The 24,737-nt window shown below is 37.0% G+C and overlaps 2 protein-coding genes across 15 annotated transcripts in view; both read right to left on the reverse strand.

Annotated features, from left to right (window-relative positions):
* The window catches only part of kiaa1109 (KIAA1109 ortholog), a 67,197-nt gene extending 57,060 nt beyond the window's left edge, over positions 1-10,137 (reverse strand). For 12 of the 14 annotated variants that reach the window (XM_056269014.1, XM_056269020.1, XM_056269019.1 and 9 more), the window contains exons 1-10: positions 9,986-10,137; positions 5,112-5,214; positions 4,269-4,385; positions 4,097-4,175; positions 3,859-3,923; positions 3,443-3,617; positions 2,903-2,984; positions 2,523-2,716; positions 697-776; positions 406-553 (exon numbers count right to left, since the gene is read on the reverse strand). In XM_056269014.1, the coding sequence (XP_056124989.1) occupies positions 406-553; positions 697-776; positions 2,523-2,716; positions 2,903-2,984; positions 3,443-3,617; positions 3,859-3,923; positions 4,097-4,175; positions 4,269-4,385; positions 5,112-5,202 (1,031 nt within the window). In that variant the 5' untranslated portion in view covers positions 5,203-5,214; positions 9,986-10,137. Of the gene's footprint in view, positions 1-401; positions 554-696; positions 777-2,522; positions 2,717-2,902; positions 2,985-3,442; positions 3,618-3,858; positions 3,924-4,096; positions 4,176-4,268; positions 4,386-5,111; positions 5,215-9,981 lie in introns of all 14 variants that reach the window. The other 2 variants (XM_056269010.1, XM_056269009.1) reach the window with 2 other exon arrangements.
* Positions 10,138-10,825: 688 nt separating this feature from the next.
* On the reverse strand, positions 10,826-17,815 carry c9orf72 (C9orf72-SMCR8 complex subunit). The gene is made up of 10 exons (XM_056269038.1): positions 17,700-17,815; positions 16,756-17,317; positions 16,563-16,658; positions 15,872-15,936; positions 15,721-15,793; positions 15,527-15,643; positions 15,208-15,443; positions 14,012-14,069; positions 13,811-13,920; positions 10,826-11,865 (listed from the first exon to the last, which is right to left on the reverse strand). The coding sequence occupies exons 2-10, from the start codon at positions 17,200-17,202 to the stop codon at positions 11,679-11,681; spliced, it is 1,389 nt and encodes a 462-aa protein (XP_056125013.1). The 5' UTR covers positions 17,203-17,317; positions 17,700-17,815; the 3' UTR covers positions 10,826-11,678.
* Between the last annotated feature and the right edge of the window lie 6,922 nt (positions 17,816-24,737).

Below are 24,737 nucleotides of genomic sequence, written 5' to 3' on the forward strand. Positions count from 1 at the left end.
GCAAAGATTTATAATGATCTCTATTGCAATCTATATTGGTTTCCACAAAAATATTAAGCAGCACGACTGTTTTCAACATTGATAATAATAATAAAAACGTTTCTTGAGAAGCATAATATGATCATATTAGAATGATTTCTGATGGATCATGTGACCCTGAGACTGGAGTCTTGGCTGCTAAAAATTCAGCCTTGCCATCACAGGAATAAATTACATTACAAATATATTAAAATAGAAAACAGTTATACTACACTGTGAATTAGTTTTTGCATTAGTATTAATAATCAAACAGCAATATTGACAAAAAAACATAACTCCACATAAATTTAGTAGCTTTCATAAGCCTTGTATAACCGGAATAACACAGCCAACTACAACCATATTAGTGTGATTGTGTGCAGGTACCTCTGTCTGTCAGCCCATGGGCCGTAGTTAAAGTCTGTTCCTTTGCCACATACAATGTCCAAACCCCAGCATGGAGGCAAGTCCTGTAGTTTGGCATCTTCAGAGCAGGCTTCTGTATCTCCATTCTCCACTTCCTCTGGGACCAAACCTAAAACATCATACATACACAGGAAACATTTATGTGAAGAAGACACTTATCTACACCAAAATACCCACTGTTTAAGTGTTTATATCTAACAACAACCCAGCCTTATACTTTCAAAATTAATGAAAGACAAAGCATATGTTCACCTGGTTCATCCTGGTAGTAATAGATGTCCACATCATTGGACTGCATGACCACAAAGCCCTCCCCCATGAGCCTGGGAGGTCTAGAGACAAGAAAACACTTTTTAAACAACTGCTACATCACTAACAGATCACAAATCATTACTGATCAAGCGGTTGACAACCAAGACTAATCTTCTAGCATTCATCAATGAAAATTAACCTGCATTTACTTTCAGCTAATCCATAATTGACATTGGGAAAAACCTGATCTATATGAGAAGCAATTAATGTTCAGTTCATTATGTTAATATTATTTTCAATCTAAATTAAATTACACAGATCAGTGCATATAATTGTAACTAATGAAAAATGAACAGCTCTGATTAATTAAATTAGCCTTGTGTTTAAAACAGCACATTAATAACCCTTGATAATAATATTTAAATAACAATAGTGCAGTGAAAGACTATGGTACTCTCACTCTGGCTGATTCACCTAAAGAAGTGTCCAACTTCACATCTGTAACTGAACAATCTGTACTGCATTTATGCCATTTTGCACTATTTTAACAATACTTGACCTCGTTATTTGAAGCATTATTTTCACCCCGTGTCACTCAGTGCTCTATACTAATGTGCTTTGCACTGCAATGGTCGCTTGTCATTACCAAGTATAACTGTGCAAAAAAAGCTGTACAAAAGTGTTGCTTGTGTAACTAAGAAATGTCCCTCCTCTTCTTAACTTATCTCTATTTGTATATCATATCATTTGAACTGCAGTGGTCATTTGACATTTATTATACCCTGTTATTCTGCATCAATCCAGTCATATTGCCATATTCTTCCATTTTCTATTTATACACAATACCATGTGCATCGGTATGGTCACTGTCCACATATACCTCATTATCAGTTGTACACAGCATCTTCTCTATTTATACTACACATCATTTGCACTGAAGTGGTCACTGGCCATCATAGTGGTCGACCCATACATTTTATTTCGACTGTTTATTTTAGTTATTTTTTCATTCATTTTAATATTATTTTTAAATTTATTTCTAATTTATTAAATATCAAGTAAAAAATAAAATAATAAATAAACACACACACACATATATATATATACATACATATTTGCCACCCTGTTCTCTAAGATATCGGCAATCAAAAAAACATCATTGGTCGACCACTAGCCTTACTTCATACCATCTGCATTTGCAGCATAATGGTATTTAAATACCCCATGAAATCCGTGTGTTATATATGCAAGATTCCTCTTAATGTTAAAATGAGTTGAAGAACAGAAAATGTCCAAAGATATTGATGACACATCTTGCACTCAAAAACATAAAAATTTCTGTCAAATAATATGCCTAGAATGATAATGCCCATCCTTTTACTACAATTTGCCATTAGCAAACAAATCATGGTTCATCACTGAGGACATATACACAATCGGGGAAGTTTTTTTTTTTAAAAACGAAATTAACACTTTTAATACAAAAGGGAGAGTACTAATGTAATAAATCACATTTTAATATGTATTCAAATAGAACCATTTTAATAATATTTCACAATATTACAGTGTTACTGTATTTTAGATTAAATAAGTGCATCCTTGGTAAGCTTAAGGACAAAGGACTCATCAAAGGACTGATTCCATAATTAACACGTCACAGAACCAAAATCTGTGCTTATGTGATTTAATGCAGTCTTAAAATAATATATCAGGTTAGATAGATAGATAGGTAGCAATTTCATTGGCTCTCTACTAGCACAATGACAATAAAGTAGAATCTAAACTAATCTAATCTAATCTGATAGACTAGAGATTATTAGACTCACTCATCATTCTGAAGGCCCAGGTATCGCGGGCTGGGCACCAGCATGACGCGGACGTTCTCCAGAGAACCCTTTACAATGTGCATGAACTGATCCAAGTGGCTGCTGGGTGGTTTGGTGGCATATGTCAGGAAGGCGTCGTCAAAATTCATACAGAGGGTTTGAGGAAGATGGTGATTACCAAATGCTACGCGACCCTGAGGGAAAGACCACCGAGAGTTATGCAAGAAGTTGAAGAATGGCCAATATCAAGTGTGTTTATTTCAGTTCCTCGTGATGTTTCAGAAGACTGTACGGCTCTAAATATAGGCTATGAATGATGCAGGTAGCAGCATGCTGATGTCAGACAGGTGAATGGGAGAAACTGTGACTGCAATACTCACTGTACTGATGTTGACTTTGATGACGGGGATGAGAGACCTCCAGGAAGACGAAGGTTCCTGAGTCTCAGCTTTGATTTGAACACTTCAAAAATAAAAAAAACACATCTTCATTCATGAGCATTGAGCACCAATAAAGTGAATGTTTCCAAGCAAATATTTAGACAGAAAATTCAATGAACAATCAATCAATGGATTTGTAGCCATCACAAACACAGTGTGCACTTCATGTTGGCAAATTAAACAAACCCATTTGATTTGGCTACATTAAAGGTGAAAAGAGTACGTAATATCTGCACCATTAACGTCAACAAACAAAAGAATAATTGACTTTTTCAAACACTTTCCATCATCCATTGTTCAGCAAACAGATTTGTTTTATGTTGGGCTGGTCTGTCTATAAGCTGAAGACATCAGCCTATAAATAGCTTATTTATTGTTGTTTCTGCATAATAAAAGCTGAGCCAGGAAAAAAAAGTATTTGAACATTTCAAAAATTACCTCACCTTTGATCTTATGTACCAGAATCTAAGTAGTATTTACCTCTCTAAGGATTTATCCCTTTGCTCTCGCCCTTTCTCCTCATCCCGATGGGGTGGGATAAGAGTGGGCTCTAGGCCAAATGTTTCCTGGAGCCGAGCGTACAGATCCGTGCGATTATACACATGGAACTCAAATCCGTTAACAGTGACATAGAGCCGTGTCTCAGCCTTCGGGTCTGGAAACACAGTAGAGCCATTAAAATATTATTATACATGCGTTTCTCCCACATTTTGTGGAGAATTATCATTAAATCAACATATCAGTACGGATCAATCCAATCAAAGAGCAACAATTACAAAAAAATATTTACAAAAATGTTGGGATTAATGTTATGATTAAACATGTCAGTTGAACAAATGCAACAAAATAAAGTTGTCACAATTTTTGCGAGTTGTTTGTTATGTGTTTGCACTGACCATGTTGTTTCTGTGTGGGGTTGTACATCTGCCACCAACGAAATATGAGTAACCCATCTTGAATTCTGAAAAATAAGTTTACAATAGAGTAAAAAAAGATGGGGTATAACCCATAAACAATGTGATAATGGTCAACAAACAGACAACAGTAATAAGAGGAGTGTCAACTGAGCATAAATAGGAATAAAATAGGATAGGAATTAAATAAAGGACAAAGCGTTGTAATGTGTCTGTGTACCTGATAGACATATCTTCATTGATGAAATAGACATCTCGGAACATAACCTTGCCGGACAGCACAGAGAATGAAAATGAGCCTGTAAAATAAATAAAATAAATAAATAAATGGATGGAAAAGAAAAATCAATCATGAAAAATGAGCAAATAAAACAGAATCAAGACTAACTTACCAATGTGTATGTATCCATTCTTATAGAGACGGTTAATGATGACGGTGAGGACGAGTCCAATATTGCGGGAATTGTAGTATGTCAGGTATATGATCCATCCGCATGACATAATAGTGGCTGTGGAAAACATGTTTAAACCCTTGCCCTCAATAACTGAATATTACCCTTACAGAGCAAATAACACTAATCTGGCAAGAGACATACACTACCGTTTAAAAGTTTGGGGTTGGTACTATTTTTGTAAATGTTTTTTTTTTTTTTTAAAGAAGTCTCTTATGCTCACTAAGACTGCACTTATTTGATTAAAAAAAAAAACAGTAAAACAGTAATATTGTAAAATTTAAAATGACATTTAATTATATTTTAAAATGTAATTTACTCCTATGATAATAAAGCTGAATTTTCAGCATCATTACTCCAGTCTTCAGTGTCACATGATCCTTCAGAAATTATTCTAATATGCAGATTTTTGTTGGAATTTTTTTTTTTTTTCAAAAGAACAGCATTTATTTGAAACAGAAATCTTTTGTAGAATTTTAAATGTATTTACTGACACTATTGATCAATTTAATGCGTTCTTCCTGACAAAAAGTAATAATTTTGTATTAATAAATGAAGTAATTATTGACTCCAAACTTTTGAACGGTAGTGTTAGTGTATATAATACTCGTGTCTGCACCGAACATTGTGTCATGTCAACTTGAGTCTGTCTACATTGGAAATGCTGAAACTGTGCGTAATTGTAGAATATCCACTAGCAGATGAATGAATCCACTATCCACTTGTAGACCAAAAGACCAACAAAAAAAAAAAAAGTATAAATCGCATCAGATGTCCACTTACCAACGAGAAGCCACACAAAATTAGAGTTGCGTCTGGTAAGGTAGTCATCTAATTCACCAAAACTGGGGAAACTGTTGTTTTTGATATCCATGGTTACACCCCACTGCAGATAAAAAGAACAGCCATCACGATCAAATTACACATAAACCTCTGACTTTTCAAGTAGACTGCCAATGCACAATCAGCAGACTATTCACAAACCCAGTGTGCAAAAAAGGAGGTTCTTAGGTTAAAGACAGAATTAGCTCATTAACAGTCCCAAAGTTATCCACCATCAATTTATGAAGACATAATTAGCACTCCGTGTTATGTACAACACATTTTAGTGTTTTGGTAAAGTAATACGTGCATGTTTTCAGTCATGTGAGCTTATTTGAGCCTCATGAAGCTCTTTTGCTGAAGAGGAAGTCTATATAGTTACCATGAATTAAAAATGGGCAATTCTTGTTTTGAATACTGCAGTAGGCTTAATTATTAGAAACGATTTATGTGCACAATCTGCACAATTTTTTTTTTTTTTATTCATATGCCCTTGTAATATTTAATCAAAATAAATTCCCCTCCCTCTTGCAATGATATTATTTCTTCTCTGATGATGTTTGCTCACATGAGATCACAGCAAAAAGCAAACCACAACCATCCAACTATCCAATCAATTCCCAAATGGACAAAACCAAGCCCCGTCCTAAGTTTTTTCTTGTTCGAGAAGCCGTTTCACTCGGATATACATCACAATATGGAAAAAAAGACTATCACAACTTCCGTTTCAGGATTGCAACATATGTGGTGGTAAAATAAAACAGTATTACGACTGATAAAATGTTTAATCTGAATCTAGCTCTCTATGAAATATGAAAAATAAAACTGTAAGGGAAATATTATGGACATGTATTTGAAATTCATAAGGAAGAAACAATTACGATAGAGAGGGTGCCAATTTAAACACAGAAGTGCCACTGTCTGCAAATCCTGGTTGATTAATTACTAATCATCACAGACTAATTACAGTGACGGTGAACTGTGCCTTTATCTAGTATAGTAGCGTGTTTGAAAAAGGAAAAGCAAATCCTCTTGTAATCCACCTTAAATCTAAAATAACCCAAATGCACCATAAATCTGTAATTGGAAGACATCCGAAAAAATAACTACTTAAACAGTGCAAGCTGTTTCCATTCAGCTGCAAACACTCATTCACACACTCTTACTTTTGCACATCCGTACAGACTTATGCACCACACTGTTTAGATCATTTATCATGTAAAACATAAAAAATCTAAAATAAATCAGTCTGACAAAATGCATGAATGTAAAACCGGTCACCCAGGCAATTAAAGAAGCTGTTGCAGGCACAATGCTCAGCTTATACGAGCCTTGTACCCTATTATTTGCATGCAACACTTTTAGGCATGAACACATTTGTGACCGTGAAACCAGAGGCTGCGCTATTTGTAAAGAATATATTGCTTTTGATAATGCTCTTTGATTCTGGCATGACAGGTTAGTCCAGACAGATGTCAGTATGAGACATCATTATTAGATGAAAAGATAGCCTACAACGAGACAGGAGCAAATGATGTCAGTTCATCATGTGACAGAAGCAGGTATGTTAAGATAATGAGATTCTACAGTGATTATCTGTGATTCTATGGTAAAAAAATATGGATACTCCAGCTGAGTATCACATGGTCTGTGGTATATCAATGATGTGAAGCGTCTTCAAGTCAAGTCAAAAGAGAAGAAAGATGTTCATCTTTCTTCGCAGCCTGCTCCTCAGGCTTACACAAGAGGAGAACCATCTGTTTGAATTAGTGCTGAGGTTGACTCTAGTCTAACCTCTGGTAAAGTCTAAAAGGTTTAAAGCTAGAAGAAGTCTGCTATTGAACAAGAGGAGCAGTCTTCCATTGTTAAGAGTACAAATTGAAAACAGAAATGGCCGCTTCCCTTTCCTCAACTCTTCAGGAAAGGTTGTGCAAGTAATTGAGCAACAATTGAAGTAACTTCAACATTTAAGGTGCCATTTGAGACATCTTGATTATTAAATGTTTCTTTCTGAGGTCTATATATGAAGCTTTTGAACTATATCACCAACTAACCGTTTTATATGACATGTTCCATCCTTTAGCTGTTTCTTGTTGTTTCTCCGTATGCACTGTGAAAAATACAACTTCCATTTTGTCAGACACACTATTTTTAAGACTGACTGATCTGCTTACATTTTTTTATTTTAAATAGAAGTACCTTGAAATACTCAACTATCAATTGCTAAGCAGCTTTGAGTTCACTGGACTTCAGTGCAACACAGTTGTGGAAACTCTTTTCTTAAAGTTAGACTTGGTTCAAACAAACTCCTGTTTAACTTTCAACGATGTACTTGCTGGGGAAGCTTAATTTTACTTTAAAATGGTAATTGTAGTGACCAACCAGTCTAATTTTCAAAAAATTTATTGGAAAATCTACAACTTTGGAAGTTGAGAAAAGCTGGTTGCCTTTTTTTTTTTAAGTTGAGTTAACTTTATATTTTAAAGTGTGTCAAATAAGCCACAGTGCTTTGCTATAAGCTGCAGCCCATCCTTTTGAGCCCATCGTTTATTAAGAAAAGCCTTTTTACCAAGAAGTTATTACACTGTGACAGAATAATCAAACCTTCCTTCTGAAGGATATGCAAAACTGTGGGTGCTACACACAGCCAGTAAAAGGTCTGGTGGACATTCTACATTTTTTACTCTCATTTTCACTTGCATCGTTGTCATGGCCAATGGCTATAATTGTCGCCATCAAACTAATATTTTAGCTAAATAGCATTAGATCAAGCTTGGATTGGTTTAGTTTGATGCAAATTCCTGATACAGACAAATAGTGCAAATGTGCAGTAGAATTCCTCAGATCTGTAATGACATGTTCTGCTCTGAACTAATAACAAGCAGAGCACTTCAGAAGAAGTTACAGAAACACAGCGTTCAAATCATACATCAAGTATTTCGGTCCCACTTTATATTATTAAGTGGCTGTAAGTGCTATGTACTTACATCGAAAAATAAGTACAATGTACTTACTACTTATTGTGTTCATGTAATGTAAAACACTTTTTCTGCTATAGAGGTGTGATACGGGTAAGGTCAGGGACAGGTGTGGTGGTATGGGTAGGTTTGAGGGTGGGTTAAGGTGTAAGGGAAGGGTCAACAGTGTAATTACATAAATTAATTACAGCTGTAATTACATGCAGGTATTTTCAAAACATAAGTACAATGTAAAAGCATGTATGTACACAATAAGTCCATTGTATCAAATTATTCATTTCGATGTTAGCAGTAGTTAAAGCCACTTAATATAAAGTGGGACCAGTATTTCTTTTTCATCTGATCCATTTCTGATTCTTACTGTTGTTTTTTGTTTTATTATAGAAAAGGCAGAACAGATAGAACCTCTACAGGAATAAAATTACATCAAATCTTCATGTAAAGTTTCACAAACAAAATAAAAGAAATAAAGAAAAAAGACAGGAAAAAAGAGAACATTATAAACACATACTGAGGAAACCATTATGCACCAGCGGTATTATAAAAAAAAATCATCATAATATTCAAGAATCTGTAACTTCTCTTGTTTTTAAATCAACCTAAAAGAATTAAGAAATGCTTGTTTCAAATGACAAATGTGAAAAGTAGGCTGCACGTTGAATAAAAAATGTCCCAAAAAATAAATAAATGTAATTCATTGAAGTAATTGTTTATAGTTTATAGTATACCTTTATAGTAACATATATCCGAAAGGATTTGGAAGAATCAAGGTGCTTACCTATATGAAGATATAAACTATTGCGAACTTATACGTCAAATATTGCATTATATTTCCCTAGATATTACACCGTCAATCACAGCATATAGCTACTCGTGTTTGTCTGTCCCCGTGTTTCAATATTAAGTAACTATATAATAAACAGTTAGCTGGGAATTATTATAATAAATAAATAAAAATCAGAACCCTGCTACACAACAAACAAACAAACAAACAAACTGACTGTACATAATCCTTAAAAAAATGTGCTTTATGAGAAAATTAAGCCTGAGCAAAGATTGTACCCCGTATTTATTTACACAAATTAAGATTGGGTGTATCGTATACCAAGTCAACCATTTAAAATAATTGGCAGAAAATTAACTATTAATGTGACAGCCAAAATGAAAATGAAACAGAGATGTCAACACCTGTGCAACTCTAGAATCTAGTGTCAACTGAGTCTAATTACCCGGTTAGCTCACTGTGACATCTGACAGTTATCGCTACTCTATCAAACAGATTTAAAGGCGGAACTGTTGTGCTTTAATACAGCCGGAGGGGATTCTAAATAAGGACATGTAACGTTACATCTCTTATACAAAACATTCGGTACCATGAACTGCTTCGGCAAAAGGTGAGACATGTTACACAATAATGGAGCTCATTATTTCTGTTTGACAACTGAACCATTGTATATCTACGTGCAGCGTAAACTGTACAATAATGCAACTCGATGTGGATAAACCGCACCGATTATAGCAGCAGATCAGAACAGGATAAACCTTACAAAATAACCGACACGATGATTATGATGGATAGTATTAATTACGCGTTCGCTCCTGGCATGTCAAGCACAACCTTATGATGATTGTGAAGAGCAAGACCAGATATCAGTCAACTTTATTAGCCGGGTTATGATCATATTTAATGCAACGAACAGATGGCTGTGTCGGTGTATGACAGCCAGCGCTTGAGCTCAGCAGGTGATCTAGGATCAAATCCAGACAATCTCTGCTGTATCGTAGGCCGCAGCCCGTGATCACACACACTCTCACACACACACATACAACCTGTTTGGGAACACGCAGCGTACCTACCTCGCCTTGTAGAGTGTGGAATTACATTTCACGTTGCCATGATCTTTAGAGCTGTTCTCTTGTACTGCTCTCAGGCGACAGCACCCATTTCTCAAACTAATGATTTCTTTTCCGGAGTATTTACATGGACAACGCTTGTGTTTCCTGTTTTGTGGTCATGTGCCAGGTTTAACCAATCACATATCTGTTGTGGAGGACAGGGCCAATCAGAGGGCGAGGTCATAGAGCCTAAGCGTGAGTGACATGGAGTGTAGCCAATACAAATCAAGATAATTGTGTCAGGTTGAATGCGCGACTGAAGTCAGTAGATCAGTGGCAGTGCAGAGCCGTTGATCATGATCAGTGTGAACTGTCAACGATGGGGAAAGAAAACACGAAAAGCGATCTCCTTAATTTACAATTTTAACAAATTAATGAATAAAATAAATTATTTAAAGTGGTCTTCATTGAAAAGAATGCTTAAACCGTTGTTGTTTTTTTCAGGCAATAATTGTAGAACGTAGCATTATGTGCAAATAAAATGGGATTATTAAATATATATGCTTAATATAACACTGAGCACTGCTTTATATCAGTGCTGTAAAATATTTTACACAATATCAAATGTGTGAATATTTATATATATTGTTGTCAAAAATATTTCCAAATATGACAACTGATCACAAGTATCAGATTTCTGTTCTGTCTTGTGTTAACTTTCTGTTCCAGCCCTCCATGACTACAGTAATGAAGTGTGCTGTTATCTCATCAAATATAAGCCTAAACATTTTTTTAAATGTTATTTTGGAAAAATAAAAAAATCAGGAAAGGATGTTAACAGGTATAATAAAATAAGTCACGTTTCACAAACAAAAGGCACAATTTATTAAGTCAACACATTTGCAACTTGAAATGTATCAATGTAGATGTCTACCATTTATGCAGTGTCTGTTTGATATATAACATACATAGCAGTGAAGTAATGCTATATTTTGTGGAAGAACACTTCAAAATGAAAGCAAGATGTCTATGGGGCCCTTCCTGTTATTTGCTGACTTCCTTGCACATTGTACACTAGAGATTTGACTGTATTTAGATATAGTGAGTCAAGTTGCTCTTTGCTTTTCCCACCAGGCTTCCTATATTAATGCCCCAAACCAAATGCAAAAGTATGAGCCATTTAATTAACCATAAGTTTAGTTTTTTTTAAATTCAAGTTAAGGAACAAAGAAAAGTATCCCAGCCACAAATGCGGTTCTGCGAAATAACAGATATGTCATCTGAATTCTGTAAAGTCTACAGACAATCATAGATAAAAGGCCAGGGAATGTTATTACAGAGCAAAGGTTACTTTAATTAAAGCAAAGTTTAAATGTATTTAATTTGAAGATGAAAGTCATTAAATTACTTCAACTTTGTTCCTTGCCATGTTACACCTCGCCAATTTATGTGTTATGTTAGCATTTGTACATGTCACAGAAGTGTCTCATAGGACCATCAAGAAGTTTTTTCACACAAATATGAATTTACCAGCATCACTAAACAGATTTTAATTACGGTACTTCAAAGCGAAATTGCACTAATTGACATTTCAGCAGCAGATATTGTTCAGAATGCTGTCAACCAAAAGCACATATAAACATATTTTAAATTAACCTAAAAATGCAAGAGAGCCCAAATTGTCCTGTGGTGTGATGAGCACAGGGTTCAGAGGTCAGAAGCTCATGAGGAGGTCACGCTCCTGCATGCTGGTAACGAAAGACTTCCCAAAAACGAAGGAGTGAAGGCCTGCCCGCAGCTTCTCCGCCATCGCCATGATGATATTCAAGTCCCCTTCCAACGTTAAGTCTAAATCAGTCTTCAGATTGCGCAGAGATCTGAAAGGTTTCTTCCCCTTCTGCCTGTAATCATCAATAATAATCAATATGACAGCAAGAGTCTACCTGGGTATACAGTAAACAACATAATCATGACCTACACTCCCTGCTCCCCTTACTGTGTCTAATGATGCCAAACTATTTTTTACCAGTGCATACTCAAACATGGACATGCAATCGTACTTTGTGAATTACCTCAGGAATTATTATACACTTCTGAATCAAACTTGAATTTAAAATACAGACAGCAGAAAGGTTTCAGGTGTGCCAGTGAAGGGGTATTGTAATTGATGGAAGCTTGCATCATGAATTTTATTATGTTTAACTTAAAAAAGGTGCACGTTGTTTTCGTTTGAATTGAAATAAGCAAGAAAGAAAATAGCTAAATATTATATTAAGTCATTAGTTACTTATCGATCAAATTCCATCACAATATTCATTATTGCGACTGCTAAAATAAAACTGACCAAAAATGTTAAATTATGCTATAAATCTTTGCTTACACTACCAATCAAAAATTTCAGTACGATCTTTTTTAGGGAATTCAACTTTTATCCCGCAAGGAGCATTAAATTGATCACAAGTGAGATTAAAGACTTTTATAATGTTACAAAAGATTTCTATTTCAAATTAATCAAAGAATAATGAAAAAATGTTTCAGTTTTCACAAAAAATTAAACAGCACAACTGTTTTCAACATTGATAATAATAAGAAATGTTTCTTTAGCAGCAAATATAAAATGTATTCAAATAGAAAGACAATATTCAAATTTTAATTATTTTAAACTGTAATAATATTTCACAATATTACTGTTTTTACTGTATTTTTTATCAAATATATGCAGCCAACCCAAAACTTTTCAATGGTAGTGTATATTACAAAAAAATTGTGCTTAATGTTACTCAAAATTCAGACATTCAGACTAATGGCAGAAGGTGTGGATTCCAAGAGCACATCTGACTGACATGTAAAGCAACCAATCACAGCTTCTTTTGTTCAGCGTCATGTTTAGGGGAACGGAAATTTAAAGTCGATGACCCTATAATAACAGACCAGCGTGCAATTCACTCAAGAACACTGTACAAGTTTACTGCAACAATGGCGCAATAATGTTGCTGTGAACTTCAAAAACTTTTGAAAATCCAGCGTTTAGTTGATCTTAATAAGCATTTATTGTCACAGTTGTAAACATGACGGCTTTCTTTTTTTACATAATGGGGTTCACGACAGTTTTGTTTCCAGGTGGACCGTTAAATAATAATAATAATAATAATTCATTACATTTATATAGAGCTTTTCTCGGCACTCAAACTGCTTTACATAGAAGGGGGGAATCTCCTCAACCACCACCAATGTGCAGCATCCACCTGGATGATGCGACGGCAGCCATATTGCACCAGAACGCCCACCACACACCAGCTTACTGGTGGAGAGGAGACAGAGTGATAAAGCCAATGAGTATATATGAGGATGATTAGGAGGCCTTGATGGATAGAGGCCACTGGGCACATTTGGGATTTTTAATGACCACGGAGAGTCAGGACCTCGGTTTAACGTCTCATCCGAAGGACGGTGCTTTTTGACAGTATAGTGTCCCCGTCACTACACTGGGGCGTTAGGACCCACACAGACCACAGGGTGACCCTGCTGGCCTCACTAACACCTCTTCCAGCAGCAACCTGGTTTTCCCAGGAGTCTCCCATCCAGGTAACCAGGCTCAACCCTGCTTAGCTTCAGTGGGCAAACAGTCCTGGGCTACAGGGTGATATGTTAAAGAACGCAACATGCAAGTCTCCCAGAAATTCTGGAGAACCCAACCAATCAGAAGACAACTTCGAAACTCCCGAAGCGTTTCCCATATTTTGTGCCATATGCATCAGACGTTCAGCCAACTGTCCGTGGGCATAACATTTAAGGCTGAGGCTAAAGTGGTTGGTGAGGTTGTGAGCTCAAAGCTGCTGTACTTACGTCTCATCCTCAATATATCGGAGCAGTGTCAGGGCCTTCCTGTGCAGCAGGAGAAGGAAGTGGGACAAATACACACTCCGCAGAGACAGACCTGGTTTCAACAGAAACACCTAGAAACCAACAAAGATGCATTCACACACACGTTATCAAGGCCAAAGTGGAGGAAGAAAGGGAGTCAAAAAGGAGTCAAAGCAGGCTTACCTCATCTATGAAGGACTTCACAAGCATGTCTTTGTGCATCACGTCCTGAAATATATTCCTAAGAAAAGAAATAAAGATTAGTTACCGATTCAGAGGGCCTCTTATATCCTCTTAAGAAACTTTAAGAGCTGCTTTTAATTCTCTAAAATAAGGTTCAGAAGCTGACTACTTAGCGTGATTATATCGTATCGAGCGAATGATATGGTGAGTGCCCTCAAATATTATTACAATTTAAAATAACTGCTTTCAAATTTAATGTATTTTAAAATGTAATTTATTCCTGTGATGGCAAAGCTGAATTTTCAGCATCATTACTCCAGTCTTCAGTATCACATGATCCTTCAGAAATCATTCTAATATGCTGATTTGAGGCTCAAGATATTATTATTATTATTAATGTTGAAAATAGTTGTGTTGCATAATATTTTTGTGGAAATCTTTCTGGATTCTTTGCTGAATAGAAAGTTCCAAAGAAATATAAATATTTTATAATCAATTTAATACATTGCTACATCGCTGACTAAAAAAAATAATTTATTACAATTTTGCTGAGCTAAAACTTTTAAACTGTAGTATGAACATGAATTAACAATGAACAATAGTACATTTATAAATAAATTAAGATTTAACCTAGATTAATAAATGCTGTAAAAATGCTGTTTGTTCGTTGTTAGTTCATGATACCTAATGCATTAGCTAATTTGTAAACCTTATTGTAAAGCGTTACCAAATATTTTAACAGGTCCTGTGATTTAATGACATTTATTTTGGTGGATCTCTGGAATACCTGATTCTGATTGGTCAGTCACTACATTCTGAGGATTCTCAAATATTTTTTGTACACTGACCGCTAAACTATGTAATTGACTTTTGTCCCTGCCATCCAACACTGTGCAAGTTGATGTATCTTGTATCTCTCTATCCTCTCATATGTAATATCTTTATTAATTTAAGTAGTGGTAATAAGCAGAATAAAACACACACAAAAAAAACCTCATGATGAAACAAAATCACTCTGCTTTGCATCATGATTTACTTTGCAATAATAACCAACTGACTGATTATCCCTTAAATATATATATATATTTAAATTCTGTGTATTTGAATAGAAGTCCACGAGAGTTTGTTATCCTGACAGTAAGAAACAGCCAATCATAATACAGCTTCCAGACTAAGAAGGTATGCAGGGCTCATACAAGTCTGGGGTGTAGGAGTCCTGGGCATTGATGAGGTTGTCTGAACTGATGTCATCCTCGCTGGCAGCCCTCCAAAGGGCACTGAGCTCAGAGCGCATGTAGCGCCGCTGATGATACGTGTGCTCGTGGCAGGGTGGCATCTGCTTCACCGTGTTAATGTCCACGTCGATGTGGGTGGTGGGATACGGGGAGTACAGAACCTGCCGGTAGGGTAATACAAAGCTGCCAGTGGAGTCCTGGGAAAGAGAAGAGTCCTTAATGATTATGGGTAGTAATGTGCAGCAGTTATAAGTTTCCCATGGAGGGATGCTGTGGATACCTTAAGAAGGCCCTGAACAAAGAGACCGGTGTCATATTTAAACGAGCCATCGGGGTGACAGAGTCGAGAGCACTTTCTCTCCGCAGGAGTGAGGAAGAGACACAGCGTGAGCACAATCTACAAAAGGAAACATCATTATTTGACTTACATACTAAGGTGTGAATGTAGAGAAATATCTATGCAGGAATGTGCACCTTATTGACTTTCTCAGGATTGCTGCCAACCACCATGGAGCAGCCACAAGTCTGAAGATGAGAGCTGATAGCCCTATGATAGAGAAAGATGACAAACCTTACTAAATCAATTCAGATCATTGACTTCTAATAAAGATGTAATATGTCTTACTTGTGCAAAAAGTCTTCATGACAGCTGTCTCCAATATCATCATCGTTGAGCACAGTGTCCTTTAGCTGTAACAAGGAAAGTTATTTCTTTATATGGTTCAGTGAGAGTGAGAGAGAAAAACATTACATTTTTCAAAACTGTCATAAAAAGATCAAATGTATGTGCTACTGAGTGAGGATGGCTATGCATCTTTCCAGCAAGACACACCCTTAGAAACCAATCAGTGTTTTTGAATGCTCGTACAATGGCATTTTTAAATGATAAATAATACAGTATATATTTAATAAACAAAATAAATGTATAAGTATTTACAATGTTCATTAATTGGTTAATGACATGACACTAATTCTTTTGTTCAGGATTTATATCAGTATTTAAAATACAATTCACACATACAATGACTTGAATATACTCTTCTATGATGAGCTTGTTCTGCACAAAGTCAGAAATATCAGGGTCAGAAAAAAGCCTCATTAATACCTATAATACTAAATTATTTTACTGCATTACTTAGTAATTAATTTGTATTAACATTTTATTTTATTTGCATTCTATTTTTTAAATATGGGAGAAGCAATCTGAGTTCGGCTCACATCCCAATCTCCTTCAGTTCTCATCACTTCCTTTCTAAACTAAATTCTCACTGTGAACATAAAACTTACAAAAGCCTCTCAAAAATGAAAATACTCACATCCACCTCCTCTGGTACACTGTGTTTCTTCATGGAAGTGAGAAGCTCCATTATGGGAACAATCTCAGATGACAACATAGAGATTATGTTGTAACCCTACAAGGTAAAACACACACACAAATAAGCATTACAAAAACAAACAATCAACAGCTGGATTCAAGTACAATTAAGGTAAACAACTCAAAGCAAAAACCTTCTGCATGCAGATGCGTCCCTTGCGGATAATGTGTTTGAGTCTCTCCACACACACGCTGTGCAGTGGCAGGTAGAAACCGAGCTCTGACTGTGGCAAGATGATTGACAGAGCGCAAGTATTCTTATCACCCTTGAGTTCTCCATCAAAAATCAGTGAGACGATGATGACTCCCTTTTCCGCCAAGACGAAGAATTTCACATCCACTGCGCCGCTCTCAGCATTTCGCAAAATCTCACCGTTCAGCGTGTGATTGGCCAGAAATGTGACCTCTCCATCACTGAGCAGCGACAACCCCTGACCTTTTGGGGCCCAGATGTGGCGTACACGAGGTCCCAGGATGTTGTCCCAGTAAGCGAAGGTCGCAGCCAACATGGGACACCAGTCCTCAACCAGCACTTCAGTCTTAGCCACAGCTGGAGACTGCGGGGGACAGGCTGCGGACATGACGGCCACTCACGCTGACCTTTACAGTCACACTACTGTCAGTCTCACAATGCAGAAGTCAGTGGTGACAAACAGACTGTAACATTCCTCTGCTGTTGCATTGCACTCATGCAATCTGTTTGAGAGGAAGAGAAAATACAGTGGACTAGAAAGTGAAAACAGTGGCATGACCAGTAAACCATTATAAAATTGCATAGTTGACTTCTAACCTAGACACATTTAGGCTGAAAAATATCATTTTCTTTTCAAGAAAAAAAATACACACACAAGATTTTCGACCTCTGAGTATGTCAAAATATCAAAATAATTTAGAGCTGCCATGGAGCTTCATGTAACGTTACTGTATGTCAACACCGCAGTCTGTTGTCAACACACATCAAGCTAATGTTAATCACTACACCGCGACTTCCATCTATAAAATTCATCTGCGTTAGCTTGTATAATCGTAATGATTTTTTTTTTTTTGTCGCTAATATGTTACACATACAGAATCTTACCCGTTTTAGCTCAAAACAACAACAGCACATTCGTCCTCCCTTTCCCGGTTCTCTGCTGTCATTGGCAGAAGGCTGCGAAGAAGCGCGTTGCTGAAGCGCTGGGCACAACAGTGCCCTCTGGCGGGTTAACGAGTAATTTGATTACCCGAGACCGGGGGGAAATTCAATTACCTTGTGAGTTGTTTTGTCAAACCATCACTTTAGGCTGTGATCTGTATTGAGGAAGATACCGCTGTTATATATTATAGTATCGAACTGCGTTGTACATTATATTGCTATTATATTAAATTATTGTTGTCTTTTTGTCTACCATGCCCTGACACCACAGCTAAATCGGGGTTGTAGGCCACTTCAGTGCTATTTAATACACTATTCTAGGGGCGTCGCTGGAAAATAGCTTTTTTTTTTTGCAGTGTCCCATTTAATTGTTACTGATAAATCCTTGTCTGACGTGGAAGATTAACGTATTATTAACGACTTGAGGATCATTTGACATGTGTCCTTACTTTCTGTCGGCTGTCAGAACCAACCAACCCAATTTGCTAATAATGAATCTTTCGGTTCTATTCAAGTGTTAGTAAATCGGTTCGCCATTTAGTCTGAATCTATCTTCACCAACGGACTTAATCATTTGGATCACTTTCTCATTCCCTGGCAAAGTAACGTTACGATATTGTAACAACACGGAGAAGAAAGAGCGCCTGATGAAGTGGATTTTCACCTAGCCTACAGTCCACTGAAACAAACCTGAAAATGCTATAGTTTGCCAGCGAGGATCGTCTTTATCACTGCAGGTAAAGACATTATCCCTAACAAAAGGGTAACACTATCCCTCATGGTTTCACGGACAAGGCTTAAGTCTAGTCCTAAACTAAATGCATGTTTGAGTTTGGCTAAAAGCAACTTGCATTGACATATTTAAAATATGTCAATTGACATATTGACAAAACCCAATTGACATATTTAATATGTCATTGCCATTGTGTCAAGATTCACACCGGTAATGTTTTATTTTAAGGCACATTTATAAAAGTTACTTAAATGTCCAAATTAAACTAAGGCCTAGTCCTGGCTTAATCTAAGCCCTATGAAATCGGGCATATGAGTGGAAGAAAACTAAACTACATAAGCATTTTTTAAAGATATATCAAGTCACCTATCAAAGTTATATGATATAATTTACACTGGTAGGCTACTAGCACAGCAGGCTACGTTTTTAAAGGCATAGTTTGAGGCAAAATATTGCTAAAAACTAATATAGATATTATCCATTTATTTTTCATGGGTCAAATATAAGTTGATGTGAATGTTAGGTTGTAAAACAGTTATGCAGCTAAAAAATTGAATGGGAAAAAAATCATTTGTAGCCTAGCCCATATTTCAATTCTCAAAATTAGAGATGAAACATCCCTTGTGGTCACTCTACGCTGAATCACCCAAATCGCATACTGTGAGTAGGTACAATATTTGAATTTGAACTTACTTCACGACCGTTAAAAAAAAAAGTATGTTCTATAAAGTATGAATGAAATTCAATGGGTGCTTTCTCAATACTCAAATTGCTGTATCCTCACTTCTCCAGCATGTGACCCAGAGACTGATCGAATTCACCCATCTTGAAGGACATCTCAAATATCTAATTGCACCACGAGGAGTTAGGAAGCTTCCTGAGGAGTCATGAGCGAGGATACACAGTTGTATCCTTCCCTCGCATCCTAAGGGGTGGAGCTAAGACGTGAGGAAAAGAAACTAGGATGCAAATAAAAAAATTGAGAAGCACCCAATTCTGTGTCACATTTGTCAGCCGCATACGTCATCAAGGATGTCTTATTTCAGAAAAGTAACCATTATAAAATTGACCGTAAATTGTTGTAATTTCCTTCTGACTTTGGAATGATGGAATAATGGTTACTTAAATAAGGCAGCCTCTTATATGTATGCAGCCGACAAATGCGACCTCCACGCGACGCAAGGAGCTATGATACACATCTTCAGACGTACATCCGCCATGTACTGTCACCTGACCTACCAGCATCAGTTGCGTCGCTTCACTCCCATTCATAAATCCTCTCCAGTGGCCTCATAGGATAGTGAAGTGTCCAGCAAATGCGCACTTTAGAATCTCGCCGGAAGTATTAGGTCATCCGGACACTCTTCGCCTACTGTTTTTCGAATACTATGCATTCGGACGCACTCTGTTGACGTACTGTTTTTTGCATGCTATATAGTAGGGAAGTATTCGATTTCGGACACCGCTTTAGTCATCTGCAGTATTGTCCTTACTCTTAACCTTCTGATTGGCACCTCTTTCTTCTACCTCTTGGTATGTAATACACATTGACCACATCCAACCTTGCTGAACTGTTCCTCTGATCTCAATTTGGTGGTTAAATACACCACTTGACCCTCGCCACCTCAAAGCACGGTTGTTGGGTGATATATATTGTGCTCTCAGTTTTCCATTACAATGCCACAAACCTCATTGACTTATTGTGAGGGCAGAGAGAGAGAGAGAGAGGCATTTCAGGTTGCCATGGCAACAATAGTGCAAAGCAGCGTTAGCGACACTTTTAGGCGGCGCCTAGCAACCGTATCCATGCATCCAAAGGCCAGGTTACAAGACGGCATGGGAAGAAAATAATTTGTGCAGGCTTTTGTTAGAGCTGTTGCCTTCTGCTTGATTTGCTTGACTACAGAATGTGCTAGAAATATAGCAACAAATTATTTGCAGTTCAGTACGGATGCATGTGCGGCTTTGGTATTAGCATGATGAGAAACTGATTATGAGTGAGTCTTGATGAGTCTGTGTGTGTGTGTGTGTGTCTGTTTCTATATGAAACCTTAATGCTCACACGCTCTCTTCACTGATTAGGGCTCGCTGTGCTGATTAGCAGTTGTCATGTCTGCTCTTTACAGAGTCATTACATCTGCCAGAGTGATTTCCCTCCACCCCGTTCCTCCTCATCCCATCATTCTGTGGTGTGGAAGAGTGGAGATGCATGGCTCCTGCTCGCCCCAGCCCCTCGCGGACGGTAATGGGTTATTTTTTCTAGAACGGTCTTGCTAATGCCATGGGTATGAAAAAATCTCATATGCAACATATCGTGTCAGCATGCCAATGCTCAAATTGAGCATGCCTTCAGTGGCGGAAAAAATGTCAGAACGGAAACCTGGCAAACAAACACACAGGGATGGTTGTGTTGTGTGATGGTGCAACTGAAGCCACTTTAAAATATGAGCAAAGCTCAAAGATTTATGACTTGGGTTCAGCTGGTGACATGTTGTTCCCCTTTGTTTCTTATTTTGCTTATTTGGCAGGCAGATAGGCAGCACTGGCAAACCTTTAGTCTAATCTCATCCTCCTTCACCATCAGTCAGAGTGAAATATGTGGGGGAGATGAACCCCATCTTGGTAATCATTAGCCAACATCAATTTTCCACTGACGCGAATCCACAGGGTAAAGATTTGAAAGTGTTTTGGGCGGAGCTTTTTTCCCTCAAAATCAGGACCTTGTGGAAATATTGATTACCTGTCATTTAGCAGATGCTTTTTATCTGAAGTGATTTACTGTACACTAACAGCAGTGTACAGCCTCCCTGGAGCTTTGTCTAGGAACAGAGTGGGTAAAAGAAAATCTTTTTGAAATAACTGCTGATCTGGGACTGTTCACTCCACGGCAGGGGTTCCCAAACTTTTTCAAGCTAAGACCCACCTAGAGTGTTATAATTAATCTCAAGAACCACCAAAAAAGTTTTAGAATGAAATATGAGGGGGGAAACCCCATTTGTTCTTTCATTTTGTTGTATACTATTGAATTTGGAATTTGGAAATCTCATAAGGCGAATGGTAAACTATCAAAATGGGGATCGACAAAGACATGATTATGAGCTATACAGATAAAGAATATATTTTTTGCTTTTTTTGTGACACAGCATGCAAAAGCAGCCTAACAGCAAGTGATTCATTGAAAATTGTTGAGTAGGTGAGTCAATTGTTCATTCAGTAGCTGCTCTGACGGATTTGTTCATTCAATGAAGGATTTGTCAGACTAATTCAAACTTGTAACTCATGAGATTGTGAGTCATATGGAACGATTCATTAAAGTAAGAGTCATCCTTTTGTGAATTGGACTGTGTGGCACTGTGGCTGATTCCGAAATCACAGATATAACCTCAAATAGGGCACTATTTCAAGGGACAGCCATTTGTAGTGGTTTCCGAAACCATTGTGGATGTTATCGAGTGCACTCATTCTATCCCACATTGCACCGCAATAACGAGTGTACAACCGATGTACACTCAACGGCTGTCCGAATTCGCTCACTCGTTTACATTCACTCATTCAAGTGGACTGTATTAGTGGACTAACGTAGGGAATTAGTGATGGAGGGTTTAGGGGGCGATTTCGGATTCAGACTGTGTTTTTGTTATCCGCTTGTTAAGGCGTAGCCATATACACTTTTCATTCCACTGTTTGACTTCCATTCATTTGCATGCAAATGCGGGAGACAGGAAATGCAAGCTCATCCCAATTTTGCTGCTTTCCAAAGTTCAATTTTGGTGAACTCTGCCCTGCAAATTTGTGACCAACAGAGGAATGTCACATCACGTAGTGACCTCTTAGTTAAAATTAAAAGAACACAAACTTTAGATCTGAAGGATTGCAGTGTTGGAGTAAACTGGAGTAGATTGCATATTTTTACATTTTGGATGTACAGTATTAAATGTTGCATTTTTTTTTTTTAAAGACGTTGCCGTGTCCGTAGAAATTTGCATGCTTAAATTGCGACAAATGTGTCACAATTTCCTGGTCCAAACGCTCAAAAGTAGGACTACTTAATTCAAGAATAATTAGTGTTGGTAGTAATATTTGATTTCATAGGTAATTCTCCTCTTTACTGATGTCCTGAAGTCCTTCTAATATGATTGTCTATTGGGTCGCAGGCAGTACCCCATCTTAAAGCAAGACCTTTATACATCAGTTACTGATCCTTTAATGTGTCTCTAGGGAGACTCATTCACATTGAAAAGTGGTGCCCTGCTCATATTTTCACCTCAAACGCGTCCTGACAGAACACTGCAAGGTCAAGCACTCACCACAGAACACTAGTCATATGATGATGATGCACACGCTGAAACGCTCTTATAAAAATACACCTTTTGTTTCAATTGGTGAGTCATAGACGTGGACATGATTAGTTCAGGTATATTTAGATGCTTTTGATTGTGCAATAAAACAAGCTCACCTCATAAGGACAAGCATACCTTCAGGGTACTTTAAGGTACTGGTAGAGATTATTGGTTCACCCTGCAGTTTCTATACAGCTGGACCACTTTTGGCACCAAATACAAAAAGTAGTAACCTGAGGCACATTGCCTTGATGGAAAAACTCTGTGCACTTTTGTGTAATACAATCAATCTAAAGCAGTTTAAGTGGAGGAAAGACTTTAAAATAATAATCTGTTTGGATAGGCTAAATTTAATTCAGTGCAGTGCTTATATCAAATAAAATGTTTAGCCATCCGTCTTTCCTTTTTAAAATTGAGTTAAGATAGAGTCAGGAAGGAATATAGTTTAAATATAGCTTCAAGTTGCAATATACAAGGTCCAATGTGAACAGCAAGAAGTAGGTAATTAAATGCTTAGACGTAACAGAACTGACATCAAGATTTGGAATGAGAATGACACTACTAAAAACATTGTAGAACGTGGCACTGTAGAGAAAATCGAACAAATACAGCCTAGGAGTTTACGAATAAAAAAAACAAACACATAAAAACCCTTAGCAAGAAAAGAGAAAATGAGTCCTCAATATTCAGTATAACAAAAGAAAAATAATATTAATGCACTACAGAGAATTACAGACAGATGAGTGTCAGTTTCAACAACATTCCCATCAACCAATCAGATCTGAGGGACAAGTTTACAGTTTATGTCAAGTTTAGGCTTACAACCACCTTCTAATACATCAGTGTTATGCATCTATCATTTCCCTCTGATTTTAGGGATAACGTATGGGTAGAGTTAGGTTTAGGGGTAGAGATATGGTTAGGATTAAATTTTTGGACAGCAATGTTGTTCCAGGATGAACAAAATAGGTTGACCCAGGAACACGTCTAACTCAGCAAAAACAGGACGTGACGAAAATTCGAAATACTCCTGCCTGACCAATTTAGATTAACTCTATTAAGTAAAAATCAATAGAGCTTCAACAGGCTTTGCTGCTTGTATACTTGAATCAAAGCGGTCAATGACACCATTCAACAGAATTCCCATTCATTTCAATAGCAGTTGTTTGCCTGGAAATATTCAATTCGAAGACTGCCATCCTTACTCATGGGAGCAGTAGGAAAATGACATCACAACACTGATTGGTTGATCTCAGCACAAGTACATACATGCACAATCACAAACCCTTCACTTGTGACTATCCTGAGCTACGACGTTAAATGCAGCAGACAGGGGCAAATATAAGTCCATTTCATGCTTTTAAGAGCCCTAAAAAGGTCACTGCCAAGTTCCAACACATCTACCAAACTATAATTAGTAATGTTTACTTGAAGAATTGTTCACATTCTAAAGAGCATTCATACCAGATTTCACGAACATTGATTAAGCGGTTTATAAGAATTTTTTGTATGTTTAGAGAACACATACATTATAGAGACTAAATTTATGCTTCATGAGAAGCTGGATATGAATGTGAAATTTCAAGTTCATAGCTCATAGCTCAAATTGACCAACAGCATTGAGGTTTAATATTTTTATATAATACATTTTATATGCCTGTTGCTAAGCAACGACACTGTTAATCTATCCCATAATTCAGATGATTGGAAAATTTTGCAACAAAAATAGCCTGCATGCAAAATTGGGTGACTTTTCGCCAAAAAGGGGTGAAGTTAATGAAAAAGGGAATAAACACTAGAAGCACCAAAAGCAATAAGTCTAACAAGGTGTTTGATCATGTCTGTTTGGCAGGTTTTGTGCCATAGGGAACACTTGAGACAGAATAAGATCTGAAATGACAGTAACAC

This window comes from Rhinichthys klamathensis, unplaced genomic scaffold (genome assembly GCF_029890125.1).
Source record: "Rhinichthys klamathensis goyatoka isolate OS25496 unplaced genomic scaffold, OSU_Roscu_1.1 h1tg000280l_1, whole genome shotgun sequence".
NCBI classification, from domain to species: domain Eukaryota; kingdom Metazoa; phylum Chordata; class Actinopteri; order Cypriniformes; family Leuciscidae; genus Rhinichthys; species Rhinichthys klamathensis.

Bases quoted from the DNA above. Each gene is read 5' to 3' on its own strand.
- c9orf72 (XM_056269038.1), bottom strand. From the start codon at position 17,202: ATGTCCGCAGCCTGTCCCCCGCAGTCTCCAGCTGTGGCTAAGACTGAA. The intron at 16,659-16,755 runs GTTTTTGCTTTG...TTTACCTTGTAG, and splicing joins GACGCATCTGCATGCAGAAG to GGTTACAACATAATCTCTAT. The intron at 15,794-15,871 runs GTAAGACATATT...TCTCTATCATAG, and splicing joins CATGAAGACTTTTTGCACAA to GGCTATCAGCTCTCATCTTC.